The 26,104-nt window shown below is 40.7% G+C and overlaps 1 protein-coding gene across 1 annotated transcript in view; it reads left to right on the top strand.

Moving 5' to 3' along the window:
* Positions 1 to 26,059, top strand: part of TESK2 (testis associated actin remodelling kinase 2) — a 76,148-nt gene extending 50,089 nt beyond the window's left edge. The window contains exons 5-11 of the mRNA XM_058808290.1: positions 2,468 to 2,614; positions 10,934 to 11,016; positions 12,855 to 12,930; positions 14,545 to 14,628; positions 15,761 to 15,847; positions 19,278 to 19,413; positions 21,255 to 26,059. Coding sequence (XP_058664273.1) covers positions 2,468 to 2,614; positions 10,934 to 11,016; positions 12,855 to 12,930; positions 14,545 to 14,628; positions 15,761 to 15,847; positions 19,278 to 19,413; positions 21,255 to 22,264 — 1,623 coding nt within the window. The 3' untranslated portion in view covers positions 22,265 to 26,059. The remainder of the gene's footprint in view (positions 1 to 2,467; positions 2,615 to 10,933; positions 11,017 to 12,854; positions 12,931 to 14,544; positions 14,629 to 15,760; positions 15,848 to 19,277; positions 19,414 to 21,254) is intronic.
* Positions 26,060 to 26,104: the final 45 nt, after the last annotated feature.

Below are 26,104 nucleotides of genomic sequence, written 5' to 3'. Positions count from 1 at the left end.
CAGCTGTTCCCCAGCCCATGCTGAATCTAGTCCTTGCAGTTAAGATGGGTGAATGACCCTGCTTGACTGGAAGAGTGCTGCAGGAATGTATCTCTTTGATGCATTTAACTAATATGGCAACAGTGGATCAAATCAGTAGGCTGCTGTGTTGAAAAGGAAAGCAAGAGCATGCTCGATATTGTAGCCAGCTATTGTGCCATTTCATTGTGTGTGTCAATACTCCTAGGGGCTGCTTGTTTATTAGCATTTCTGGAGCAATTTGTGTCATGGAATGGCACAGTTCAGAGAACAGAAAATGAAAGCTAGGTCAGTGATTCCCTCCCCCCTTGCATTGTCTTCCCAATGAATTCAAGTATGGTGGTGCTTTATGGATGGTCTGTTACTGGCCTGTCAGAAAGGTAAAATGGTTTGAGATATTTGCTAAGTGTCATTTTATTATTGAATTATTCAGCCAGGTGCTTTGGTGCTTTCTGTTCCAGGTTGGTCAGTATTGTTCTGATTTGAACATGACTAGATGAGAGGTGCTGTTTGCACTGCTTCGAGGAGGTTGGGAATATATAACTTGTAGAAATCTTAGTTGCTGTTTTTAACTTAAGCATGATAACAACTTATGTTTAAAAAAAAATCTAATTTTATTGAGCATGTTTTTATTTTTTGGGTGTTTTTTTTTTTTCTTGTGTGCTCTATAAGGTCATCCAGTTCCCTTAGGGGTTCAGATAAAAGAAATGAGAAAGATCAAAGCTGGAAAAGCTCAAAGCAGCATTGTTTCCAACATTGAACCCGGTTGGCTACAGCTCTAGTTGGTCTTGAAAATCTCCAAGGATGGAGATTGCATAGCCTCAGAGTGACCTGCTGCCGAGCTGCTCTGCTCTCCTGGCACAGGAGCTCCAGCACAAGGAGCAGGTTGTTCTGGAGAGAGGGGGTCATGCCCTGGGCTCCGGTGCAATGCAGGGCTGTGCGGGGGCTGGATGAGCCCCGTTCCCGAGGGATGCACAAGGAGCCCCCGGCTGCTTCGTGGCGCCCCCTCCCGATGGGCTCTGTGCCAGGTGAAATCCCTCGGTGCCTCCTCTGCCCCGACAATTCTGCCTCCTCATGTGTACCTGTGTATCTGCTGAAAGGGTTTTCAAGATCCACTGGTGAGATCAGCAGCGGGTGGACCCGAGTTGTAAGGAGGAAGCTTTTCTTGCAGGCTGTGCAGGAGGTGATCTGTGACCCCCCAGAGTTACCAGGAGAGTCCAACTTGTGTGTGTTCTTTCTTTCCTTGCTGTAGCACAGCCTCGGGAGATCAGCTACATCCATCCACACTGCAGGGTGTATGGCTCATGTTTGCCTGGTGTCCCAGGCTCCAAGACACAAGAAAGAGCAATAAAATACAAGCAGTTTCCAAGTTTCTGAAACAACAAGAGCTGCAATTTAGGGGGTTTTGGTTTGTTTTTTTTTAAACATGAGAATAATGCTACATGTTTTGTCCAAGTGAATGACACAGGAAAGTCGTTTGAGAGAGAGTTGGAGACCCATGTGGCACAAAGAAGTGAAGTTGGTGCAGTCTGGCACAGGGATACAGGTGTGGGCCAGGCTTGGGAGCAAATTGTCCTGTCTGCTTCACTTGGGTTTCCTTGACAGAAGTCACTGCATTGCTGCCAGGTTTTCCTTCTGGAGTGAGCTACTCTCTTTGCCTGGTCCCTGGTGGGGGCCTGGGGCTGGGAGTGTAACAAGAAGCAGTTTAAACACTGTGTAGCTGCTGATGTGCTATAAAGGGTCTATACATAAAGCATAAGCTGTGCTGCTGTAGTGATTATTCCAGCACTGGAGTTGCCTCATCTTAACCTGGGCTACATTACTTTTTATCATTTAGGTGCTGCTTTGTTTCACTGTCTCTTGTAGCATTTATCTTTCCCTTATTGTGCTTTCCTTTTTGAAAGGGCCACCATTTGATGGGGTTGGTGTAGTACTGAACACACTGGGAATCATGTTGCTAATTAGAACTCGTAGATACAGCAGTGAAAAAATAGAACTTAGAGCAGCACATTGTAATATTTTCTTTGATGCTGTCTCAGTTTAAGGGAACTTGATCAGGCTCCATGACCTACACTTGGATGCTTACCTCTGCCTTTGTTGATTAATTCTATATGAAAGTCAGCTCTGCATTGTTTTTTGCCCTAATTTTCCTCAAGCTGAAATGAGAGAGTGATAGGATATTGCAGGGGTTTCTGAAGGGTCTGTTTAAATACCATAGAGTTAATACAGTGGTGGCTGTTGCCTCTTTAATATGAGTGTTGGTACAGGTGGTGAAGGGAAACATTTTCAGCTTCTCTTGATCTGCAAACTTGGTGCTTGCCAAGCCCATATGAAAAAAAGGTTTTAATGTGTAACTGAGCTGAAGTTACTTGTTGTAGTGATGAATTTTACATTCCTGACAAAATATTAAGTTAAATAATTAATTACAAATGTCACTTTGTCTTTTCAGTACATCAATTGCGGCAACCTGGAACAGCTACTAGATGGCAACCAGCATCTGCCCTGGACGGTGAGGGTGAAACTGGCATATGACATTGCTATGGGAATCAGTTATCTTCACTACAAAGGCATTTTCCACCGAGACCTTACATCCAAGGTACTGTTCATAAAATTAAAGGAACTTCCTAATGAAGGTACTGTTACTGATTGTTGGGTTTTCTCCCTTCCTCTATTCCTTGCAGAGAATTGCTATTACATAAGGTGTGATCTAAGACATTTTGAGAAACAAATTGAAATGCTGTCTGTAGAATGAAAACTCTCCTCAAAACATGTTCATAGTTTGTATGGAAACTAGAGAAATTGTTATCATGAAGGAAGATCATCCCTTAAATGAGTTCAGTTAGGATTTCTCATAAAGCAGCTACAGAGTTTTTCTAGTTCTGAATTCTGGTTCAGTAAAGTATTTAAATCCCTGGATAATTAAGCACAACAATCTAACATTTGGAACAGGTTAATCATATAAAGAACCCAAACTGAGGGGATTATTACAAACGCACTTCAAAATCTCTTTGTTGTTTTTGTTTCCCTGTGTAATTCACAAATCTTCTGTAGGAAGAGTGACCTTTCATTACTAATTCTGCCTTAAGTGCTGTGTACAATCCTGGTTTATGTTTCTTTCATTTTTAAAATCAGTAAGGTCAATATAGCTTGCCTAAAATTTTCAAGTTCTGATATTTTTTTTTCCAGAATAATATATCAGTGGCAGAGTTTTCAGTGGTCATAGATTTTTTTTCCTAGTTGCTCTGGTGACATGTTGCATGAATTTAGTTGGCTGAAGTAGCTGGATAATTCAAGCTCAGCTAGAAATATTGACACAGGAGCACTGAGCTGTGTGAGCAGATTGTCCCAGTATTCACACTGGCTCTTACCACCCATTGCAGCCTGTAGTGAAGGCTTTGCTGTCCTGCCTGTCCTGTTGTCTGCTGCTAATGAGCTGGTTTAAACTCACTGGGGGCCTGCAGCATGAAAGTCTTTCAAAACTCTTCTTGAGAAGGCTTCATCATGTCACTTCAATCAGAAGCATCCAGAAGAATGTTAATTTAGTCTAAAAGGAATTATTTTTTAGGATTAGAAACAGTTTTTAGAAATAAAACCACAACAGAGTGTGCTTATCAATGAGGCTACTACAGTTTTAGGGGTTTTTTTAAAGCTTCCTTAGTGCAGTGTTAAACAGATGTAGAGTCTGCATTTAGTCAAGGTGAAAAGAAACAGTTCAGCTGGTAGATGAAAGAAGTATTTTGGTGAAGTCATAAAATAGTTTCTTGGCTGTCCTTTCAAGTGAAAGGCACTGAATTCTGTAAGGAAGAATATCAAATTTATGAAAAATGCCCAGACTTGGAGTCAAGTCACTTTGACATGATACACTCAGAAAGCTCCATTTCAGTCACCTTGGTGTGTGCAGGTAAGAGATCCATAAAAATATCTGAAAAGACAGCTTGGTATTCCCTTTCTCTTTCAGTTCAGGATGTATTTTAGTGCATTTAAGAGTACAGTTACTGCAAGGAGCCGAAGTAACTCAGAAGAACTGAGTGCCTGCAGCATTTATTGTAACACATTCTGTGATGGTCAGTCATATGAAAATCCAGTTCCTGGGCTCCCTGTGAATGCCTTTGTTCCCAGCTTTACATAACTGTATGTCATTCTCTGGTGCCGCCCTGCCAGTGCTTCAATGTTATCTATTGTTGAATGCCAATTGTTTGGAAAGCTGCACCCGCCGGGAGGGGTGTGGGATGTCCCGGAGAGAGCAAACTCATCAGAGGCCACAGCAAGTAGTTAAGGTTATTCAAACACAAATGAACAACAAATCAAACCCAAAGAATTCACCAGCAGTTATGCTCTATTTGGGTGGTTCTTAGCACTAAAGTTATAGTGTCTGTGTGGGTCACATCAGAAGCTGTTAGCTTTAAGAATAATACAGAATTTAATTGATGACAGATATAGTCTGTGTTTTTAAATTTCTTGGGGATTTTTGGGTTGGTTTTGTGTTGTTCTGGTTTTTTTAAGTTTAATTAATTGTTTTATGTCATGTATGCACTTTCCTTGTTCTGTTTGGAAAGGAAGTAGATGAAGCACCTGGCCTTGAACAGTTCATGAATTTTATTAGCTTATTAAGGTATTGATGAGATAAACTGTAAATCTGTTGGGCAAACTACTCCCCTTTTGGGCAAATGTTTGCACTGCTGGCTGGTAAGTTTTTAAAAAGTAACTTTGTTCCAAAGAAAAACAATGAAAATAACCATAGGGAAAACCTGTCACCAAAATGTTCAGTTCTTAGACTACAGCTTTTGGCCACTGCATGAGAATATGCCTTGGCTTTTACCAGGTTTGTACTGGTGATGGATGAGTTCTCTTCATTCTTACTAGTAAATAGTCAGTGTGTGGGCAAGCTGAAGGAAGATGTGATGGACTCTTGCCTTGGGAGAGAACTTGGATTGAACAAGGGCAAATTCAATACTATTCTGTATTGTCGTTCTTTCTTCAGTAAACTTCACTAATTGATGGGATGGATTTATTATTCAAATGAAGCTAAAGACAAGGATTTAGACATCTGCAAAAGTCAGAGCAGGCTGAGTTTGCAAGGTGGCAGAATGGAGTATTTTTCTATGAAACTTGCTGGCCTTGACTGAAGTGTGAACAGAATGAAACAGACTTTCTGTGCAGGAATGTCTCCATGCTTTACATGTTACACTTGGGACAACAGCCCAGTGCAAACTGTCCTTTAATATGAATTTTACTAGTTTCAATTAATTTAGATCCACACTTCTGCCTTTCTGTTTCTGGTAAACTTCCAGTTCCTGCAGCTTCCTGGAGTGGATGGTGTCATACATAAATTTTACTGTGTCAGTTATGGCAGCAGAGCTGTCTTGCTCTTAGCATTATATATGTCAATGTATTTGATGCCTAACAATTTTAAGAAAGAAAAGTTCCTGTCCCTTGCTAATCTGAGATTGGAAAATAAGTGTGTTGGGCCATTAGTATATAGCAGAGTGATCTCCCTTCCTAATTGCACCATGTGGAGAGGAACAGCACAGCATTGATACTGCAGGAGGCCAGAGGGAAGAACGGTAGAGAAGAGTAGATGTAGGTCATTATAGTCGATGTGACAGCCCAGGGGCATGTCAGCCCTCATCTCCCACTGGTGCCCTTCCCCATGGCCTTCTGTCAGAAAGAGAGGCAGCTCTGCTTAGAAGGGCTGTGCTGCCCCGACAGCCGCTGCTTCCCCATGTCATGAGCAGCTCAGTGCCTGGGCTCTGGGCTTGGGCTGCTGTGGCTGGTGAGGCTGAGCTGCCCTAGCTGATAGCAACAGCCTGGCTTGGATCTGTCAGGAGGTACAAGTGGTCAGACTGGCCATTTGCAGCGTGCACAGAGCAGGGGTGTGGGCAGAGTGACTTGGCCTTTTTATAGGGCAGGAAATGTGGTGTCCGCACTTTTGACTTGTCATGAAAAGATTTACATGGAAATGAAGCCACAGATGGGTTCTGACAGGCAGCCTTGTTGGCTTATTCCCTGCTCTTGGTCCCTGCCAGTCCCTGGCTTGGGCTTGTGCTCTGTCTTGTCACCTTGGTGGTGCTCTCAAATTCCTCACACAGCATATACTGTTCTACTCTGTTCCAGTCTACTCTTTGCAGAGGTGGCAGCAGAACCATCTTATACAGAGGTCTCACCACTTTTCAAGTTGAGAACATGCCTAAGTCAGTATGATACCATAGACTGATATTTTGACAGTTTATACCCCCTCCCTAAAAATCCACTACCAAAACTCTTGATTAAAAACAAAGGGGCAAACCTCCAAACAAATGCCTTTTAATTTTGCAGAATTATATAGAATTGAAAACCAGGTTTTATAACCAATAGTGGGTTGTGAGCAGTTTTGGGGAACATTGTGAGTTCCATTGATGAAATTGTAATCTCCAGGCACACACACACACATATATATAAACACACATGTGTATGTGTGTGTATTCCTGCCAACATCTGCTTTCACTTCACAGTGTGTAATGGCTCAACCTTCTCTCACTGAGAGAGGAGCAGTCGCAGTTACTATGGGACAGAGTCATGTGTGTAAGCAATTACTGTGGATTATCTGATGTAACATAAAGTTACTGCCTTTGGGCTTGAAAGTGACATGCCCTGCCTTCCTACCGTGTATGCTGTTTGCTTCTTTAAAACAAAATAAACCCCATGGCCATGAACAGCACCTTTGTCTGATGAGTCTCAAAGTTGGTGCTGCAGTTGCAACATTCCCTTTGTGCTTGAATAAGCTTTTGTCTAGATATTTTGCACTGAAAAATTTAGCTGTTACAGATGGCTATTTCTAATGATAGTCTCAATATTAAACTTCTACTGAAACTTCAGGAAGCAAATGGAACTTCTCCCTTAAGCATGATATTTTCAAAAATGTATCTAGTACTGTAAACTTCCTGTTACACATTTAATTCTCAATGGGGTTTCTCCTGGGGGAAACAGGAGACACTTTTTGAACAGCTGATACATCTCAATTGGCCTTTAAGTATTTTAATTTGGTAACAGTCAGCAGAAGGTTGCAAATGACACTGCAGTGGCATTTCTGTGTTTTCTGGAGTGCACTAAAATCTCTGGGGAGTTTAGCTTGTATGTAATATCATAAAATAAAACTACGATGTTTCTTCATCTAAGCAACTTATTTTTAACTCTGAAACTCTTGAGTCTATTTTCATTTTTGTTTATATAAAAGGGGGAGTAGAATATTGCATTGGTCTTAGTAGGATTATGCTGTGCAAAGCAGATGTTAAGCTCCTGTAACACACAAAGGAGGCTTTATGTTCTTTCACATCTGTCTGCATAAACAGCTCTGTTAACTCTTTCAGACTCATGTACAGAGCTCCTTGCTTCTATTAAGAGATTGCCTCAGGAAGGACTGATGAGGTCCCTATTTTGGGAGGAAAAAAACCCTCAAAAACTCAGCTGAAGTCAAATACTGCCCTCTTTGACAGTGTGAGCTGCCAAAGGAAAGACATCCCTGTCTGTAGAGGTCCAGAAAGAAAGCCTGAAAAGGTCACCAAGTTTTATTGCCTTGCAGCTTATACAAATAGTGCAATAGTAAGTCAAAAGACCTTTCTCAAAGCTCGTGTTGTGAAGCTGCTTGGCGTTTCAATTCATAGGCAGTTGTTGAGAAGCTCTTTGCACTAGTGAGGGGTTTGAACTCTTGCATCTCTGAGCTAAAATCCATTAATGGAACTTCTTCATACCACACTGATATACTGTTTTTTTACAGAAACTTAGAAGTATCACTTTGTTAGAAGAAACAGTGCAGTTTGTGCTATTGTACTTTTACTACTAAGATACCACCTCTAGATTAAATTCAAAAGCTATTTTTAACCTTCTAGTCTCTACCAAAGCTTTGTCCCTGTTTGATCTTGATTTATCTTGTTGGTAGAATATGAATTCTTTCTGTCTTTCATTGAGTGCACGTGAACCACAGTGGGCTGTGTTATGTCACCTATTTATGAATTGCATCTTAAGTGGAAACTCCATTATCTGTGCAGGGGTTTGGCATTACTAGGCTGGGAAGTGTGGAGAAAAGGAGTGTGGTGGTGCTGAGGGCTCACCTTGACTGCTTGGAGGATCTCAGCACAGAATGCAGCTTTACCATCTGCACAGTCTTGCCCTGAATGAGCAGTACAGGCTGGAGAAGTGAGATCTGACCATGATGGTGTATGTAGAAAGGGTTTACTGCTGATTTTGCTAGGAATGGACTTACATTCTTTCTGGGTTTCAGGAAGCCAGTGCTTAGCTATGTAAAAATTTGCCCCCAGATGAATTAAATCAGTTTAGTTTCACTACAGTGAGCATTTGTAGTGACACTGGAATTTTATTGTATGGTACATGTCACCTGCTTGTGACTGATTTAAGTGTGAATAAAAAAGTCACTCTTGTATTGGACTATGTGTCTTAATGAACTTAAATTCACACTCAGCACTTCTTCATGTGCAAACAAAAGACAAGCATGCACTAATGAGAGAGAACAGTTTGTGCAGCCCACCACAGCAGCACAGCTCATATCAGTACCCTACAGCAGGAATGTTCCCCAAGGCTTTCCCCTGGTGCCTTCTCCTGGTGGAGTGGCTTCTCCTGTGGGACCTGTGGACCCCACAGCAGTGGGGTGTCTGTGCTGCTGGGTCTCTCCAAATGCACTGCAAGGGAGCCTGGCTCTGCTGCAGGCAAATTCTGCTCACTGGGGAGGGGGCTCAGAGCTGTCAGGCAGCATTGATTTAATGTATGATTTATCTAGGAATAACCTACTTTTACAATAGTTCAGTGCTGCACCTGAAAGCCGAGACTGCCTGGGGCTTGGTGGGGGGTGGGATTGTTCAGCTTCACTTGATGTATCGCTGTCTAACGGGATGAGATTAGATCCTGGTAAGAACCTGAAGGAATATTTGCTGTCAGGATGATGTTTCATTTAAGCTTCCTTTTGGTAACAAAGCAAACTTGTAAATTATTGTGGATCTTAAGATCAGTAGACAGATTTTTAGTTATGTTGAAAATAGTTCTTAGTCAGGATGTAAATGTTTCCTCAAAATTTTGGAGATGAGGGATTATTGAAGAATGACAATAATCCATAAAACCCAGAAGGTTAAATTAAGTACTGCTGTCTTGCTTCTCAAAATGAATAAAATGTAAATAATCAAAAGTATAATGCAAGAAGGAAACCTACATTTCAAAACTAGTGATTACAAATTATAGAGGTTTTAAAAAAAAATGTTGAATTAAGAATCCTCTTTAGTCACTGAAAAATCTATGGCAGAAAAGTAACCTGAATTTTTTTCTACATAGAATAGTATCAGCCTACTTGAACACTGCAAAATCTTTGGTGTCCTCATGGACTTGTTTCTGTGTGGTACACAATGAAATTCCACTTGTCTGAATCATTTGAGTAAGATTTTTCAGTAGTTTTATCCTTCTCAGTTTTAAGTCCACTTACTGTGACCGAAAGTTTAAAGAGAGGCAAGCTGAATGAATGCGCTCTTTTATCAAAGATAACAAAGCTCGCAACTGAGAAGCTTTGCTGCTCTTTGGGCAAGCACAGTTGATTTAACTTGGTGCATGTTTATGGATCCCCAAACTAACTGTAGTTATTATACTTGAGTCATGCTAAACAAATAAAGCTTTGCATCTCAGGAGCCTGGCATGTGTTTCAAGAGGCTGGCATGCACTTTCTTTACACGATCACAGGAGTGGCTTGCTTAACCTTTTAATTGGCAGGAAGAAAACTCACTTCATGGCCTCAGCCACAATCGTCTCTGAATAATGTAAACAGTGATGACCTGAACTTGATCTTTTAGACAAGGGACTCACTTTTCTTGGTGGTTGCATTATACAGACAAGCTAATGCTCTGGGGTCAGCGAGGGGCTTTTGTGTGTCCAGGCACAATAAAGGCAGAAAGTGTTTCCTGCTGTTTAGCTAATTAATGCAGGGTCCCACCCGGCGGGAGTCGGCACCGGGTTTGCTGCTCACTGCTATTGTACTGCCCGCAGGAGGACACAGAACTACACGTGGGAAAGGAATGAATTCTCTGTCTTGTTCCATCCATTGCAGGACAGAACAAAATGCAGGGAATCAGCTGTTGATTCATTTGGTGCAATGGGAAAAGATGTGGTACTGGAGTGGTCAGAGCATATTTCTCAGAGTTGTAAATAAAAAAAACAAAAAGAAATCAATAATAGCCTGTGTGGGATGTGATGCTGTTAGAGCACAATTATCTCTGTGTGTCCTTAAATTGCCCTCCATCCTGACACTGGAGGGCACATCTGAAAGGAAAAGAATGACAGCATTTCCCTATTACTTTTCTCTTAAATCATGTCTTATGATGTACTGTAAAGTAAATAATTTTGAGACTGTAAAAGCACATATAACTTGGTCACATCTTATATTTTCTGATGGAAGTTTTTTGCAAAGCAGCACATTCCTTTTCAGTACTTAATGCAACAAAACATAGGCATTTAGAGTCTGCTCTGATCTTGTATTCTGGTCAGGTACAGGCAAATTGTAAAGAGAAAATGTAAGGTGTCATAGTGAACAGCATGTGTTGCATATTTGAGCATAAGGGAGCTAAATCATCTTAATTCTTGTTAAAACCTAGCAGGGTATGTGCTGCCTGTGGCTGCCTGCCTGCCTTCTCAGCAAGTTTTTAAGTGGATTATTAGCTAAGTGGAAGGCTGTTTGCAGCATCTTAAGTTTGATAGACATGTGATTGTGAAGGGGGGGGTGGGGGAAAAGGGTTGTTGCTCTCATACAAAAGCTTCTCATAGATGAATATCTTCCAAACTATATTTGTAATCTTGTTTTATCTATTTTTAATCTGGAATGTTACAGAGGTTTCATGCCCAGATAACAACTCTTCTGTTTGGTTTTTGTTTTGGTTTTTTTCCCCAGAACTGTTTAATCAAACATGATGAGAATGGATACTCAGCAATAGTTGGAGACTTTGGTTTAGCAGAGAAAATTCCTGATCACAGGTATGTGAGCTAATCTAAATGAAGCGAGAATTGTAGTACAAATGCAGGCCAGAAGCTCTTGTGAGCCAGGTCCCTGAGACTGTTATTGCGCTCTGGTACAGAATTTTCAAAAAATACCCTCAGTCTTCGGTCTGGAACTGCAGGCTGGGTAGCCAAAATGTTCCAGCCTTAATTACTGTCCATTTTTGATATTTAGTGGTGACATTCATTCTTCAAAACTATTCCAAGCACTTAAGGATTTGCTCAAGCTTTTTGGTACATCTCTTAAGGTGGTACTTGGGAATTTTGGGTTTAAAAAAACCCAAAACACAAAGCAAACACAAAAATACTGTCCAGCGCTCTGGATTGGGATGATTTTGTAATAAATGTCATTTGTAGATTTCAAGCAACTTTCATTTCTTTGCACTTTCATAAACAATATTCATTGTCATTCCAGCATCATTCTTATTTAACCTCTGGGTTAGTTTTTAAGATCCAGGATTATAACAGAGTAAAATAAAATTAATTATAAAATTACTGTCTAACAGTAGTTCACAATTTTCTTTTTCCTAGGATGAAATTATAATCTTAGCTCATTTGAGGAATGCACAGGGGACTGTCACAAGCTATTGTCACAATTGAAAATAGTCCTTTTGTCATCCCTCCATTAGAGAGATCAGGGACAAGGATTTCATTGTTCTCTGTATATTGACTTGTGTATTGCAGGGTAGTCTGACTGTGAAATGTGCTGTCAGATTTTCTCCAGTGTGTGCTTCTGCATAAAATAAATAAAAGCCTTCCAGCACTTTTGACTGCAAAGAAAACAATAAAAGTTGATCTCAGCTCTGCACAGTTTTTAAACTGCACATGTCCTAAAACCATACATTGAGAGGTCTGAAGGCTTGCATTAATATTGGTGAAATAGTGGATCTAAAAGCTTAACAAAGTGAACATCTTAATTTACAAACTACTGATAAGTGCAGCCAATGTCTGTCTTGTAGCTGCTGTGGAGCACCCTGTGAGGTGCTGAGAGCTTCAGCTGTATTCAGATGAATCCATCACAAAATCAGCAAGACACTACAGGTGCCTTAAGGTGTGCTTAATACCTAGCTTTGAGATGCCCTGAAAACTGAGATTGCAGTTAAGGTAGCTTGATACTAAAGCCAACAACATAATGGAATGGCTGCATTAGCACTATTAGACACTATTTTGTTTTTATCTACTTTTACCTCCATTTTCAAAAGCAGCTTTGTTCTTTCCAGTTTGCTGGTAGCAAGCCATGCTACTTTGAGATCTTCAGAGATCTTTTCTTTTTTAAGTAGGTATTCCCTCAAGATCAGCTGGGTGACAGGCTGGAGCCTTTCTTAAGGCCCCAGTATTCAGCTTTATGGAAACTGCAAGTTTTTCAAATTGGGCCTACTCTGAGTACTTTTAATTTTTCCATTCTAAAGGATTCATCTGTCCATCTTGATTTTTATTTTTTAAAATACAATTTTAAAAGCTTTATTATTTTAATAATAAATAAGTTTGACTTCATTCAGAGCTGCACATCTAGGGATGGATACCTGAATGTCTTGCTGGATGAATGGAGAACTTGGCATCTAGCCCACAACTGATGTCCACAAACCTTTTTATGTGTAGATGAAGAAGCCAACTCTGCCAAGAGTTAGGCAATAAAAACTATTGAACAGCTGTGACCGTAACATAAAACATTCTTTTAAAGTAGCTGGACACTTTAAACTGGAAATAAAATATGAGTAATTGATTGGGAAAGTTGTTAGCAATGCTTGAGCATTTAATTAATGATTCTTCCTTCTCTCCCACCACCCCCCATCCCTATCTATCCCACATTTATACAGTGAGAAGTTACCAGTTGTGGGTTCACCTTTCTGGATGGCACCAGAAGTTCTCAGAGATGAGCCCTACAATGAAAAGGTAGGTACATGATATAAATGCAGTTAGCTGTCAAATGTTTTTCTTCTGTAGCAGTATGCAAGATTTAGAATTTCCATCATATTAAAACTTGTTATTTTCACTTGTGATGTTTCTGTACTCAGTAACAGAAACAGACTAAGGGAGAGTGAGAATTAAATAGCTAATATTTGTAACTCATGGTGTTTAATCTTATATGGAAATAGAATTGGCTTTATGATTGTTCTCTGTTGTGCTATACTGACATATAGTGATGTTTTGTTGACCTAACACAATTTAATTTAATCAAGTCTGAGAAATGTAGCAAAGTTGCTTCCCTGACTGTGCGGTAGTGAAACTTGGGTAGAAGTAAAAGGTCTATATATAAACATGCATAACTCTGTGTGTGTATATATCTATTGCTATATCTATATATGTGTGTGTGTATAAATATAAAAATAAACCAGCATGTCTGAAGGTGAGATACCTTGATAAGACAAAATGTTCTCCAAAGGTATTTCTGAGTTTTCCTGCTTGTGTCATTGGGAAATGTTTCTTTTGGAGGAGGATCAGGTCACATTGGGTTTTAGAAGTGGTGTTTTCAATCAGTCTCTTCTTTACACAGGATTTTGTCTCCATTACTTCAGCTCTGCCAGTGCAGCCTTTATGAGATAAAGGCCACATCCTATACCTCTCTATATCTAGTAGTTAATACTCTGTTTAATTGATGGTACTTTAAACTTGCAGGAAAGCAGTAAGTACCTCAGTAATTAATGTAATAATTACCGTTTCACAGCTTTTAAAAGAGTTTAATTGACCTAAATTAATAATAAAGTGCCTAAATCTATGATGCCACATTCCTCATTGACCCTACCATGGGGAGGACTAAAGAGGAAGCAGATTCATACCTCATCAGCATGAAAGGTGACATATAAGGGATGAGGGATTCATGCTTCTGCCCTGTAGTTTTGTATTCCGTGTTTTCCTAAATTTTATTACCTGAAAAATTCAGGTGGGTGGAAATCTGAGGAACTGTGCAGCTCCAGAGGTAGTCAGATAAGTGCTTACTAAACGTCATGGAAATTAAACCTGATATACAGTGCTGCTAGATAGCTCAAGCTTTGGGAAGACAGTTTTCTCCAGAGGTACTGAACTGAGAAGAGGAAAATGTAATTTTTCTTAAAAATAGCAATAATGTTCTGGCTAGGCTGTGAATTGTGTATTCTAAACCTGTTTTTCTAGCCACAGTGATATATGGGCATGTAATGTTTTGGCTATGTTTTTAATTATTCCCATGTGTAGGACATCAAATGGAACTTCACTATTCTTTGTGCAAGGAAGGATTTTGAATTTTTTAAAAAAATTTTTGCATTGCTGAATTAAGAGTAGTTTGGTGGGGTTTTTTTCCTCTTGAAAGAATTTTAAGGTTATCGTTGCTATTTGTACAACCAGAATGCTTTCTGTGAGCATGGGTTTCTTCACATGGAAAATGTTAGCTTTAATGCAGTTGCTCAGTGTTTGTGGTGTTGTTTAGTTGTTTCATGATAGCCATTTGGGGTAAGGAGAAACTCAGTGGCAGATAAGAATGCTGAGCATTCATAGCTCAACCATGTGTCTATTGAATTTTTTCTCTCTCAGGCAGATGTGTTCTCCTATGGCATAATTCTGTGTGAGATTATAGCAAGGATACAGGCAGACCCAGACTATCTCCCTCGCACAGAGGTAAGTGGCTGTGTTTATAACATTGGTGGGAGGTGGTGAGTCTGCCATGATAACAGCTCAGCCTTTAGAACTTCTGCCACTGCTGTCAAAGATAGGATGAATAGGTGTGACATTAAAAATAGCCTGTAAAAAGCTTTTGCTCTTTATGCTGTTATTGTGGGAAGCTCCATTGAAGATACTTTCTCAGAGGCTTTGTGCAGCTGCAGTCCTCATGGGAATCCTTTCTGCCCCTAACTGGCAGGACATCGAGAGCACTGCAATGCAAACTCTTCCTTTTGTGGAGTGATAGCTCATGTAGACTTCTTGCCAGGTTCACAACAGACATTTTGGCATTCTGTATGCACTAAGCAGCCCCCTCCTTGTGAAAGAGGCAGGAGCTGTGTTAACAGCAGCTAAAATAAGTTAACCCTTATTTTTGTGTGAACTCTGCTGAGCACAGTGGATCTGAGCTATAATTGAGTAATTAAAGATACTTTTGTCTTTATTCATCCCATTTACAGGGAAGCTATTGACCCTTTGTGGGGTTATTCCAAATTGTCTATCCTCCTCCATTTCTGGAAATGGAAAATTGTTTAAGTCTCAGACTGCAATAAATGAAAGATTCTTTTTTAGTCTGCCCTTCAGATTTATAGACATGCACTTAAGGAACTGGATAATTTGTATTACCAGTTTACCAGCCACTGAAAAGTTAGTTGCTATGATGGAAATGTATCAGTTAAAATAACTTTTTAGTTGTTTTAACTGATACATTTCCATCATAGCAAAGCCTCTGGTTTTGGAGTGGGCTGTTAATTTGCACTATGAAAATCACTACAGTGAAACATCATAGTATATGGTATTTCCAAATGCACACGGGCAACATTTCAAGTGCAATGGATTGCATTTGAGTCCAGGAAGAAGGATGGGCTTTGATGTCAGCCCATTCTCTTACAGCTATCCTGTATCAGTAATCCCCACTGGGGATGTGCAGTTTGGAGTCTGTGTGAAGTTTTCTCAAACTTCTGTTATGTGATTGCTGAGAAAGGTGTTCATGGTTATTCCTGGTAACTTCACATGGGGACCTCCCAAAAGAAGATGCTTTGAGCTAGATAGAAGACCTCATTTATTTCTCTCTGCTTTGTCGTTTGTACAGAACTTTGGATTAGATTATGATTCCTTCCAGCACATGGTGGGAGACTGTCCTCCTGACTTCCTCCAGCTGGCCTTCAACTGCTGTAATGTGAGTATCTTATTTGAAGGGAAGAGACCTAAACTGGAGTTCTCTAAATCCCTCTGGCTTTTGAAGATAAAGCTTTCAGTGTTTACAGAAGAGACTTGAAGAGCCTACCTCTAGAAGCACCTTCTGACAGCCCAGGAAGTCCCTTTCAGTTTTTATAATCCTTCCCTTCCCCTTGCTCAAAGGTCTGTCTTGTGTTTCTGCAATTCTGTGTTCTGTTATGCCAAACAAACAGGTCTGGCACACTGAACAGCTTCTTGCAGGCTGCTCAGGCTGACCATAACCAGTTGGATGCCATTGACACTGGCTAACCCTCAGGCTGACAAAATCCAGCTGCTGTTGTGTGCAGGCCTACTGAGCTATGAAGGAAGGACTGAGTTGCTCTTACAAACAGAGGGGACAAACACATCAAGATCAGGCATTAAACTATTTGGAAGTGTCTGTATGATGCCTTTTGGAAAAGGGGTTTGACATCCAAATGCTTAGCCTATGTCATAAAATCCAAACTGTGACTGAAATGATTTAATATCTGTAAGGCTATAGGCCATGTGCTGTATGGTGAAAATTTTCTGGCAATTATTCAAGTAAAATTGTGATAGTAGATACCTTCCTGGCTCCTTATTGTGATAACTCCAGGGCAGTGGATCTCTTCTGCTGGTTATCTTGTAACAGAGTTACTAGTACCAATGTACAGTAAACCAGTTTATATAAAATAAGAGAATCTGATTTTCCACCACATTCAGCTGACATTGAGAATGTCCAGTTTGCTCAACTTAATAGAGGCAACTTGAAAAAATTTTACTGCACAAAACTTGGCCCTGGATTCCCAGCCAGGCTGTGCTGGAACTAATGCCAGCATTGTGTCCAAGTGAGTGCTTTTAAGAAGTCTCATCTCTTTGTGCTTTTGGTGGTTATTTTTGACCTGATGTCTCTCTTTACTTTGTATTAATACAATAGCCCATGCTCAAGGAGAGAGTTGTATAAAGGTCAGAATAGGGGCAGTGACTGCTGCTCTTGGCACTACATAACATAATTTAATTTTTAAAATGTTTGTGGAACTTACTATGGATGAGCTACTTAACTCCTCTAATTTCACCCTAGTACAGCAGAGCTTGCTTTACCTGGATAGGGGCACATCTCACTCATGTTTATGAGGCCCTCTGATTACATGAGCACTAAAGGGTTTGGTTAGAGGTAGGATTTGACTTTGGAAAGCTCAGCCCCCACCTGCAGACTCCAGAAATGGTATTGCATCCAAACACATGGTGCATGATTCAAAGCAATTTTTCAGCTCACAAATTCAGAATAAAGCTTCTCATGAAGGAAGGGACAGTGACCTTATATTCTCATGTAGAATTTGGTGTGCTCAGAGAAAAAGGGTTTTCTCCTGCTCATTATTGTCAAATGCAGTTTCCTGTATAATAAATATCCCTTTGCTGAATTGAAATGGAAATTACTGTCTTGTGATCTGGCCATTAATATGCTGATTTCAGTGTGGGGCATGCTGGAATTCACACAGCACTCACCTAGGAGAAGGGAAATGGAGTAACAGATAAGGCTTTCTTATATCTTCCTCAGCATGCTGTGCCCCTCAGTAAGAGGTGATCAGTGTGTTAATTTCCTCTGAGACATGGACATTTATGTACCTTTTTATTATGCAATAGAGCAACAAGGTGTGAGCTGTATAGCCCAGCTGAACTAATGTGCAAAGCCCTGGGATTTGCTACAGCCAGGAAATGTGTTCTAAGGCACCCTAAGAAAACCAGTAAAAACTGACATTTATGAGTGTGTGGGGGTTTGTAAATAAGCACCTGTAAGAACCCAACAATTATAAGCTTACTTATGGGAATATTTAATAAATGTAATCATAAATGATCATGCAAAAAGCTTACCAGGATGAGCTAAGCTGTTGCAACTGCTGCTTTTAGAAGGAACCTTCTCTTCCATTTGAGCAAAATCTGGGCTGCTCAGGGATGGAAGAGGCAAATACTGCTCTGAGTAACTTTTCCATTGCTGCTTTTGTCTTGGATCTTACCTAGCACAAATTAAAATAGCCAGAGAGCTCTTTTTACTTCCTCTAACTTCCTGTAGCTTGCAACAGCTCTGTGAGATTCCCAAATTAGTAAGTTTGTCAGAGTACAGTGTGTGCTTCAGTGTTGCCCCTGCCCTACTCTTTCAGTGAAACAGGGAATGCAGAAAAATATTTTCCAATGCCAGTAAATTCCAGCTGCTGCTTTAGAACAGTTTTCTTGCTGCTGTTGATTTCTTCAAGTGTGGCTTCTTTGTTTGGTTTTTGCTACTGTCCATAGGAATTTTTAGCACTTTTCCCCTTGTGCTAGAAGGTGTTCTGGCATTGCTGATCATACCAGTTGTCTTCAGAAAGATCCATCTCAAACAACCTGCAGGGCAGTACCAGGGAGGTCTTTGGGGTTTGTTGTGTACAAAGCACTACTGTTCCCATTGTAGAGGTGGGATCTGTCTGGGCTTGTCCACTCTGAGAAAGCCTTTAGCAGGCTGGAAACAGCAATCAGATCAAGCAGAACTGTTTTTGTTACTGGAATAAAGTTAACTTTAAGCTGCTGAATTAGATGTTGCTACCTACAGTGGTGAAGCCTGTGACATATATACAGAGTCAATGCTCAAAGTGATGAAATGCTTTCAAAGTTACTCCTTAAAGAAAGCTGCTTTCCCTGTGGTACAATTTTAGTGTTGGACTTTGTTTAGAGATGTGTATCTGCTAGAGTGAATAAATAAATATGTACTGAGAAATACAGACTAATACATATTGATGAGCAGGGGAAATATTTTACCTGGGAAATATGGATTTTTCTTTTTCCTAATTTATAGCTTTGTCAAATTATATAACCACCCTTCCTTCCTTACAAGATAGACCAGTACACTGAGTAGTATGGCTAATTAACAGATGGAAAAATACAACATTTTCAGCTTTAAGATCAGCACTGCCATTTAGGTGTTTTAATTAAAGCCACAAGGAGATGATGGAATAATTACAGTCTTTTAAAGACTGACATAGCCATATTGTTTTGTGCAGTCCTTTTGAAATAACATTGGTACATAATCTCTGTTTGATAGCCAGAAAGAATGCAGAAAGAAATCCTGAACTATCCAAGCTGTTTCAAGCAAACCCCCTCACAAGCCATGAATCTGGCAGTTTCCCACCTTTTAAATTTAAAATTTTTCTTTTTCATAGAATATTTATGAATTTATTATTAAATGTGAGAGGTGTGATAGAATACTACTTTTCCCCTTCTTTCTGTAGTTGTTTTGTTTTTTTTTTTTTGCAATGACAACACACTTAAAACCATTTTGAATTTCCTCAGTTTCCTCAGGTTGTCCCTCTCTCTGTCCACTGTGTAAGCAGGATAGCTTGGACAAACCCACATGGACTTATTTGATTTGTGTGCATTCACAGATGGATCCAAAGCTGCGTCCTTCATTTGCTGATATTGTCAAAACACTGGAGGAAATATTAAACCGCCTGAGAAATGAGGACTCTGAGAGAGACAGAAAGTTCATGAACCTTGACAACAATGAAAGAAAACCAAAAGGTAAATGTCTGTATTGTACAAACATTGCTGGGTGCTCACAGCAAGAGGAGGAAAAGCTTCATATTTTGAAAACTGATATTTGGCTATATATGGTTTTATTTATGGTTTATGAATGATTTTACACAAACCCTGAATATTATTCTGGAGCAATGCTCTATGCTTTGCATTGTGGAATGTCCTCTGGTGAAAAAACCAGCTGTTTCTTAAAGTGCCTGGTAATATTCTGTCCCCAAGATCTTGAGAGGAAATTTAGAGTTCATTTGGGAATGGGTTTGTAAATTGCTGATAGTATATGAAAACCCATAAATTTTTGATTTATCACTGCCGTACTTGGTACATATACATAGTTTCTTTGGTGTATGTTACTTGTAATATTTAGAGGCTTCTTAAATTCCTTCAGGAGGAAGAGCACAGAAGATGCAAGAGTATTATAAAGTACCTAGAAATACTCTGAAAGACGAGAAAAGATGAGTCCCAGGTCTGCTTGGGAATGTTTGCCTTGAAAGGTTTTCTCTAAAGCTGTCTGGTGCCACCTGGTGTGGGGAGCAAACACTTTTAGCCTGGGCTGGATTCTGACTTGGGTGTTATATGTTAGTACACTTCTGGCATTAGAAACTTAAGAGTACATTTAAAATAGTTTCTTATATTATGTGGATATACCAATAATGCAACATATAGACATAATTATTGAAGACATAATTATTGATCTGTAATATAGTTGTAGATTGAAATAATTTTTCTCTATGTCAAGCCACATGGAGTTAATGCATGTGGTAGTTCTCCCACACCTGGAAAGCATCTAAAAGAGGTGTGAGTTAAAAAGGAAGTTTGTTTGTTTAGGATTTTTTGTTTGGGTTGGAGTTTTTCTTTTGGTGGTTTTTTTTGGGGGGCTTTTTGGTTTTTTGTTTTTTTGTTTTTTTTTCTGGTATTCTCCCTTTGGAGTACATGTACAAAACAAGTACTTCTCAAAGAAGTGTTACATGCTGTTCTTTGACTTGCTTAGTCTTTCCTACATGGAATGGCTGTGACAATATTTAAAGGGAAAAGTGAAAATTCATGTGCTTATTCTGGAAATGTTAGTCAAAAGGAGTTATCACTTCTTTATACCCATTTGTTATTGCTGTCTAACACGGCTCTTCAGAGGCACCTTGAGAGCCCATGACAGATGCATGTTCCAAACACTTGAGGAGTTAACATCTACCAGTTTCTCATCCTAATCTAGTGATACAGCTTTTATTTATAAATGTGTGTGTGTGCAGTGAGTGCAAATACACAGGCATATATACAACTTTTAATCTCCTGTTCATTAGGGTCAGACTCTCATGTATCTCCACTTTTGTGTTGGATAATGTACTGAAAGGAGGCTGGGATAGAATGACTTAAAATCTGCATGGTACAAGGAGAGACTTTTTTTGTCTTAGACATTTCCCATCAGGGTGAACAATTCTTTGGCAACTATGTTTTGTACTGGTTCTCTTTTGTGGTCAGTAGCACCAACAGACCCTGGGCAACCTCTGCTGGAAGCCAGGATGATAAATCTAGAAACATGCAAATTGCTCTTCTCCAACACCACCCTGTGCCATCTCTGCTGTGGCAGTGTACTGGCAGCAAGGAGGTTTGCAGGGGCCCTAAATACAATGAGGAAAAGAGAAGAGAATGGTGTGCTTGTGTTTGTGCAGCAACTTATAAGGAAGGAGCAGACATGCGCTTATGGAACACAGTTTGGAATATCAGAAACACAGCTTTCTTCTTTACAGAGCTCATGAAGGCTCTGTGAGTGAGCAGGTGCACAGCTATAGGGAGCTTCTTTAAGCTAAGAGTGTTTCTCTTTTTCTACTCAGGATCAATTGACAAAGGACCAGGAGTGAAACGTTTGAGTTCCTTGGATGATAAGATCCCGCCCAAGTCACCCCGTCCGCGCCGCAATATCTGGCTGTCCCGCAGCCAGTCGGATATCTTCTCTCGCAAACCTTCCCGGAAGATCAATGTGCAGGACCCCTACTACACACCCAGCAAAGGGTTAGGCCGCAAAGTTAACCCCTTCAGTGCCCGGGAGGACCTCAAGGGGGGAAAGATCAAATTCTTTGACATGCCAAGCAAGTCTGTGATTTCCCTCGTGTTCGACTTGCATTCTCCAGAGGCGGGTGGAGGCCTGAAAGCCAGCCAGTCCCAGTTCCGGCAGGCGTACAGCACAGACTGGCAAGACCTTTCCCTTCTTCCTGGGAGGAGATGCAGATCACTTCCACTCTCTCCTGAATTACCACACAAGGAATATGGCCTCTTTGGGGGACTGTCTTCAACTGTTGGCAGGTGTGACCCAGCCCAGTTAGGTGCAGAGGTTCGGCAAAAACTCTTGAGTAGCACTAAATATGGTGTGTCAGAGATTCCCCCCTTTCACGCCAAGCCTCACAGAACAGAGTTTCTTCTTGCACCAGGACAAGAAGAGGATATGGACTGTTCAGATGGGCCAGTGGCCCAGGAGGAAAATGGGTTTTGCCCTGTTGAGAACACATGTGGAGATCCAGCATGTGATCAACCATTAGTGCTGGCCCAGTCACGGCCATCTTACAAAAAGCTTCCAGTTGAGAATTCAGTGAACTCTGAGGGACGTGGCTCCCCACAAGTGTTTGCAGGTTGTCTCCCTTCTGAAGATATGGAGGTAGAAGATGACCTACTGAAAATTACGCTGTTAGAGCCTACAAAGCCTCTGTTCAGTGTTAGTCCTCCCCCAGAGCTGAAGAGAGAGGCATGGCCCTTCAGGGAGCAGGATGGGGACAGTCCTGCCCTGTTGTCTCAGACCTCCTCCAACATCTCAGCAAGTGGCAGCACAAAGTCAGCTTGTGACATATGAAGAGAGGGCTCAGACTGAATGTGTCCTTGAGTTGTTCCCAGTTGCTTAAACTAAGCTTTTCTGCAGTGCTGGGCTTCACATCTGAAAGAGACTCAACAAGCTGGCTGTAGGACAGATAGCTGCAGACATTGTCTGAAGAGACTGATCATTTTATAAAACCTTATTTCAAATTGTGCTTATTCCCTTTCCTGATTTGAATTAGGAGGGGGAACTACTCCAGCCAGAATGGCCATGTGGGTCCCACAGCCCTTCCTGGAGGCAGCAGCTGGAGCAGGCACCATTAAACAGTTTGACCTGGATTTCCAGCATGGGGCATTTTAAGGTCTTAAGCTCCATGTAAAGTAGAAAGAATGACCCGTAGATTTTCCCCTCTTCCTCTAACTGAACATCTGCTCTAAGCCACTGCATATTTTTCATTAACATTCTGCACCAGTGCACCTGAGTCAGAGCCTGTGTTTCAGAAACAGGCACAGAAGTCTTTCTGAGCTATGCTGAGCAGATAGGAATGCTCTCTAGTCTCAGAGCTGCTTTGAATGCTGTTGTAGCATTAAACAAGCTCTTCTTTCAAAAGCAGCAAAAACAAAACCCCTCATGCTGGTCACAATCTGCAGGCTGAGTCACATGACAAGTACTTTGTGATTAACAAGAAGAATCTGTTCCCTGGTGTTTCATTTTCCCTTGGGATTTAGTAATGATGTTTAATACATTTGTGCAGGGAAGCTCGCTTCCTTGTACAGCTCTTTATGTACCTCAGCCCAAATGTGGAGGAAGATTTGCCCAGGGCACAGAGAAGCATATTCCAGGCATTGCCATTTCTGGGCTTCTGAAGAAACTGCTCCTGAAAGTACCAGCTGTTCTGAGCTTTTGGCAGGGGGTGGGCCCTTATCTCTGAAGAGCTGAGTGGACATCGTGATTTGTTTCTGCAGAATAGTTAGAGTAGCTACATCACAATTGACTATTATCACTAAGCTAGAAGGGTCACATACACCTCCCTCTCTGGTACAGCATCCATCTCACTGATTTCACTGCAGTAATGATGGTTTCTCAATAGCCTGCTTGACAGAGGACAGAGGAATCCCCTGCTTAGGGGGAGTTGCCAGCAGTGTTGTAGCCCCACAAGTGCTCTTGGAAAGGACAGCTCACAGGAGGGCTTTGAATTGTCAAACTGAAGAAAATTAGCTTGTCCTAAATTGACTTTTTGTTTCCTCTACAGAAAGAAGCTGCTGTTTTTATTGGTTTCTCCTATCACTGAATAGGATAATATTTTTTTTAATTTTTTTTTTTTACTTCCCTTGACCAGCGGGTACCTGTGAAAGAAGCAGCAACATGAGCTTTAATGCTGCTTGCTGAAACCATCATCAGCAATCCCTGCTCTGGGATGCAATGTATGGGAAAGCTCATTCTGTGACATTTGTGCAACATCCTTCCCTTTTCCACTATCATCATCCCAAAAAACATGGGATTTTAAAAATTTTATTTTATGGGGGTTTTTTTAACCTATATTATCATTCCTAAGTGAGGTAAACATTGCACACCTGCTGAGCAGATGGTGATGCAGCAGAGTCCAGATTTTCATCCAGGTAGCCTGTTACACTCTTCCTGCTCTCTTGGAAGGCTGGATACTGTAAGCTAGTCTCTGATGGAAGCCAGACTATTTCTACTCTTCTCCCATCTCAAAGAAAGGATGGAGAAAGCCTTAGTTCTTTCTTGGCTGGGATATGTATCTTTCCTGAGGTGTAGGTAGCTATTCTAGGAGTTACAGCTGTGACTTATTCTAGTGAAGTATGTGTTAACCTGGGCAGTTCTCCCTTTGCAGTGGCTGTTATGAATGAAAGGAGAAGCCCAGTGTTGCTGAGTTATTTAATACAGTCCATGCCAGATTAGGCAGCTGTTCACAGCTCAAAAGAGAAAATGCCTGTGCTCACTAAGATCACCCCTTTTGGCCCACACCTCTCTGCCTCTTGAAGGTGCTGATCTGCAGAGTAGTCTCTGTCTTCTGGGTTGTGTCTGCAGAGTGCAGAGCAGCCTGTGTGGCTGCCACTGTGTGTGTGTAACTTTGAGGACAGAGAAATACTAGAACTCAGTTGCCTGCCTGGTGCCTGCTTGCTTTTTTTTTCATTTTTAAATCTTTTTATCTTTGCTACAACTGTATCTTTTGGGAGGGAAACCATCAGCACCAGCTTCTGTTGTCACAAGATGCATTTAGGTGTGTGACTTCAGACAAAGAAGCAATAATGAGTAGTTTACTTTTGGATCACCAGGCTGAGGGAAGCTGCCCAGCAGCCTGACCGGAGAGCACACGCACACCTCTGGCTGCCCTGGGGCTCCCCTGAGCCAGCCCTGGCTGTCAGTGCTGACACCTCGTCATGAGCCCTCCCTGACACTGACTGCAAAGCTTGAGCAGTCAGCTGGGGCTACCCCAGGGCACCCACTGCAGTGACCTCACTGTTCTCTTACACTGCTGTCTTTATGATGTTTCCCTGCCCTGAACAGCTCTTACAAAGCAGCAGAGATAAAATTTTATTTTCTTAAATGTCCGCTCTAAGCACAACCAATTGACATGCATTGGGCACAGCTACCAACATTTCTGGCTCTTGGTACTGAGGTGGAGATGTCAGAAACAGAAATGCCAAGGAGTAGCAGCTCAGGCCTTTCCTGGATTGGTCTGCATGGGAAGAGGCACGTATGAAACTGGAGTAAAAGGTCATTTTAAAAATTGCAAAGTGGTTGCTGAAACGCAGTGTTTTCAAGGATGCAGTTGGAAGTCACAACATCTCATCCCTTTGGCTGCATAAAGCTGAATCTAGGCTGCACCTAGTAATTCCTAGGTTTTGTGGCTACTGAGGTTGCTTTTCCACAGAGGGCCATTTTCTGACAGCCACTGATAAACATGAATTTGAACATGTGGTCAGCAAACTCCTTGTTTTATAGTGACGTGACAAAGTTTTATCGTGATTGGATTTTACCATGATTTTGACTTTACAGGAGCAGTTCTTGCTCTTTTAAAGTACTTTCTACACATTGCTACACATCTCCCTGAAGAGATCAAAGATGTTTTTAATTCACTTTAAATCTATGTTGAGTTCAATTAAATGTCTGTTATAAGCTATTTTTGTTGTGGTTGCAGGTTGATAAAGTGCAGCCAGGAGAATGCATGTGAATTGCTGCCCCTCAAAAGCAGCACAGCCAAGGGGCTGTAGCAGACTTGTACTTGTTGGAGAGGCATTGATGTATTATGTGTAACAGAACGTTGTTATTTTTTGCCAGTACAACTAAAGACACTTGAATAATTCCTGTTTGCACTTAATGCTATTGTTTATATTGCATGTCACTACATTTCTATGCAAAACAAATAACCTTTTTTTTTTTGGGAGGAGGGGCAGCCAGATATTTGATTAAGTATAAAGATCTTTGCGAGATGATCTATTTTCGTATTTATGAAGGAGTTTTACGTCTTAATATTTTGCAGTCTGTAAATAGCTGAACTTGTAATTAAAGGCTTAGGAAGAAGTTTGTAGCCTGTGTATAATAGTAAGTTAACACTGCCAGAAAAAAAATCTTTGCGAAACAACTTTTCTAATATTGCGGATATTTATGAATATGTAAAGAAAGCACGTCTTGTTTTTATGTTGATTGACCTTCTGACTTTTTTGAACTATAGAAATGGTGTATGTTTTATTGGAACTGCAATAAGAAGTAACCAAAGATGAATCCACTTAAATATTTTCATAATTTTTTTCTTGGTCGGGTTTTGTAAACTTTCCCAACTTGCTTTCAAAATAAAAATGAAATCAAGGCCTGAGTCTTGTGATTAAGAGGACAACTGCTTTAAGTTAAAAA

This window comes from Ammospiza caudacuta, chromosome 7, assembly GCF_027887145.1.
Source record: "Ammospiza caudacuta isolate bAmmCau1 chromosome 7, bAmmCau1.pri, whole genome shotgun sequence".
NCBI lineage: Eukaryota > Metazoa > Chordata > Aves > Passeriformes > Passerellidae > Ammospiza > Ammospiza caudacuta.
Note: the sequence above shows the minus strand (reverse complement) of the source record. Positions and strands in the feature narration are given on the sequence as shown.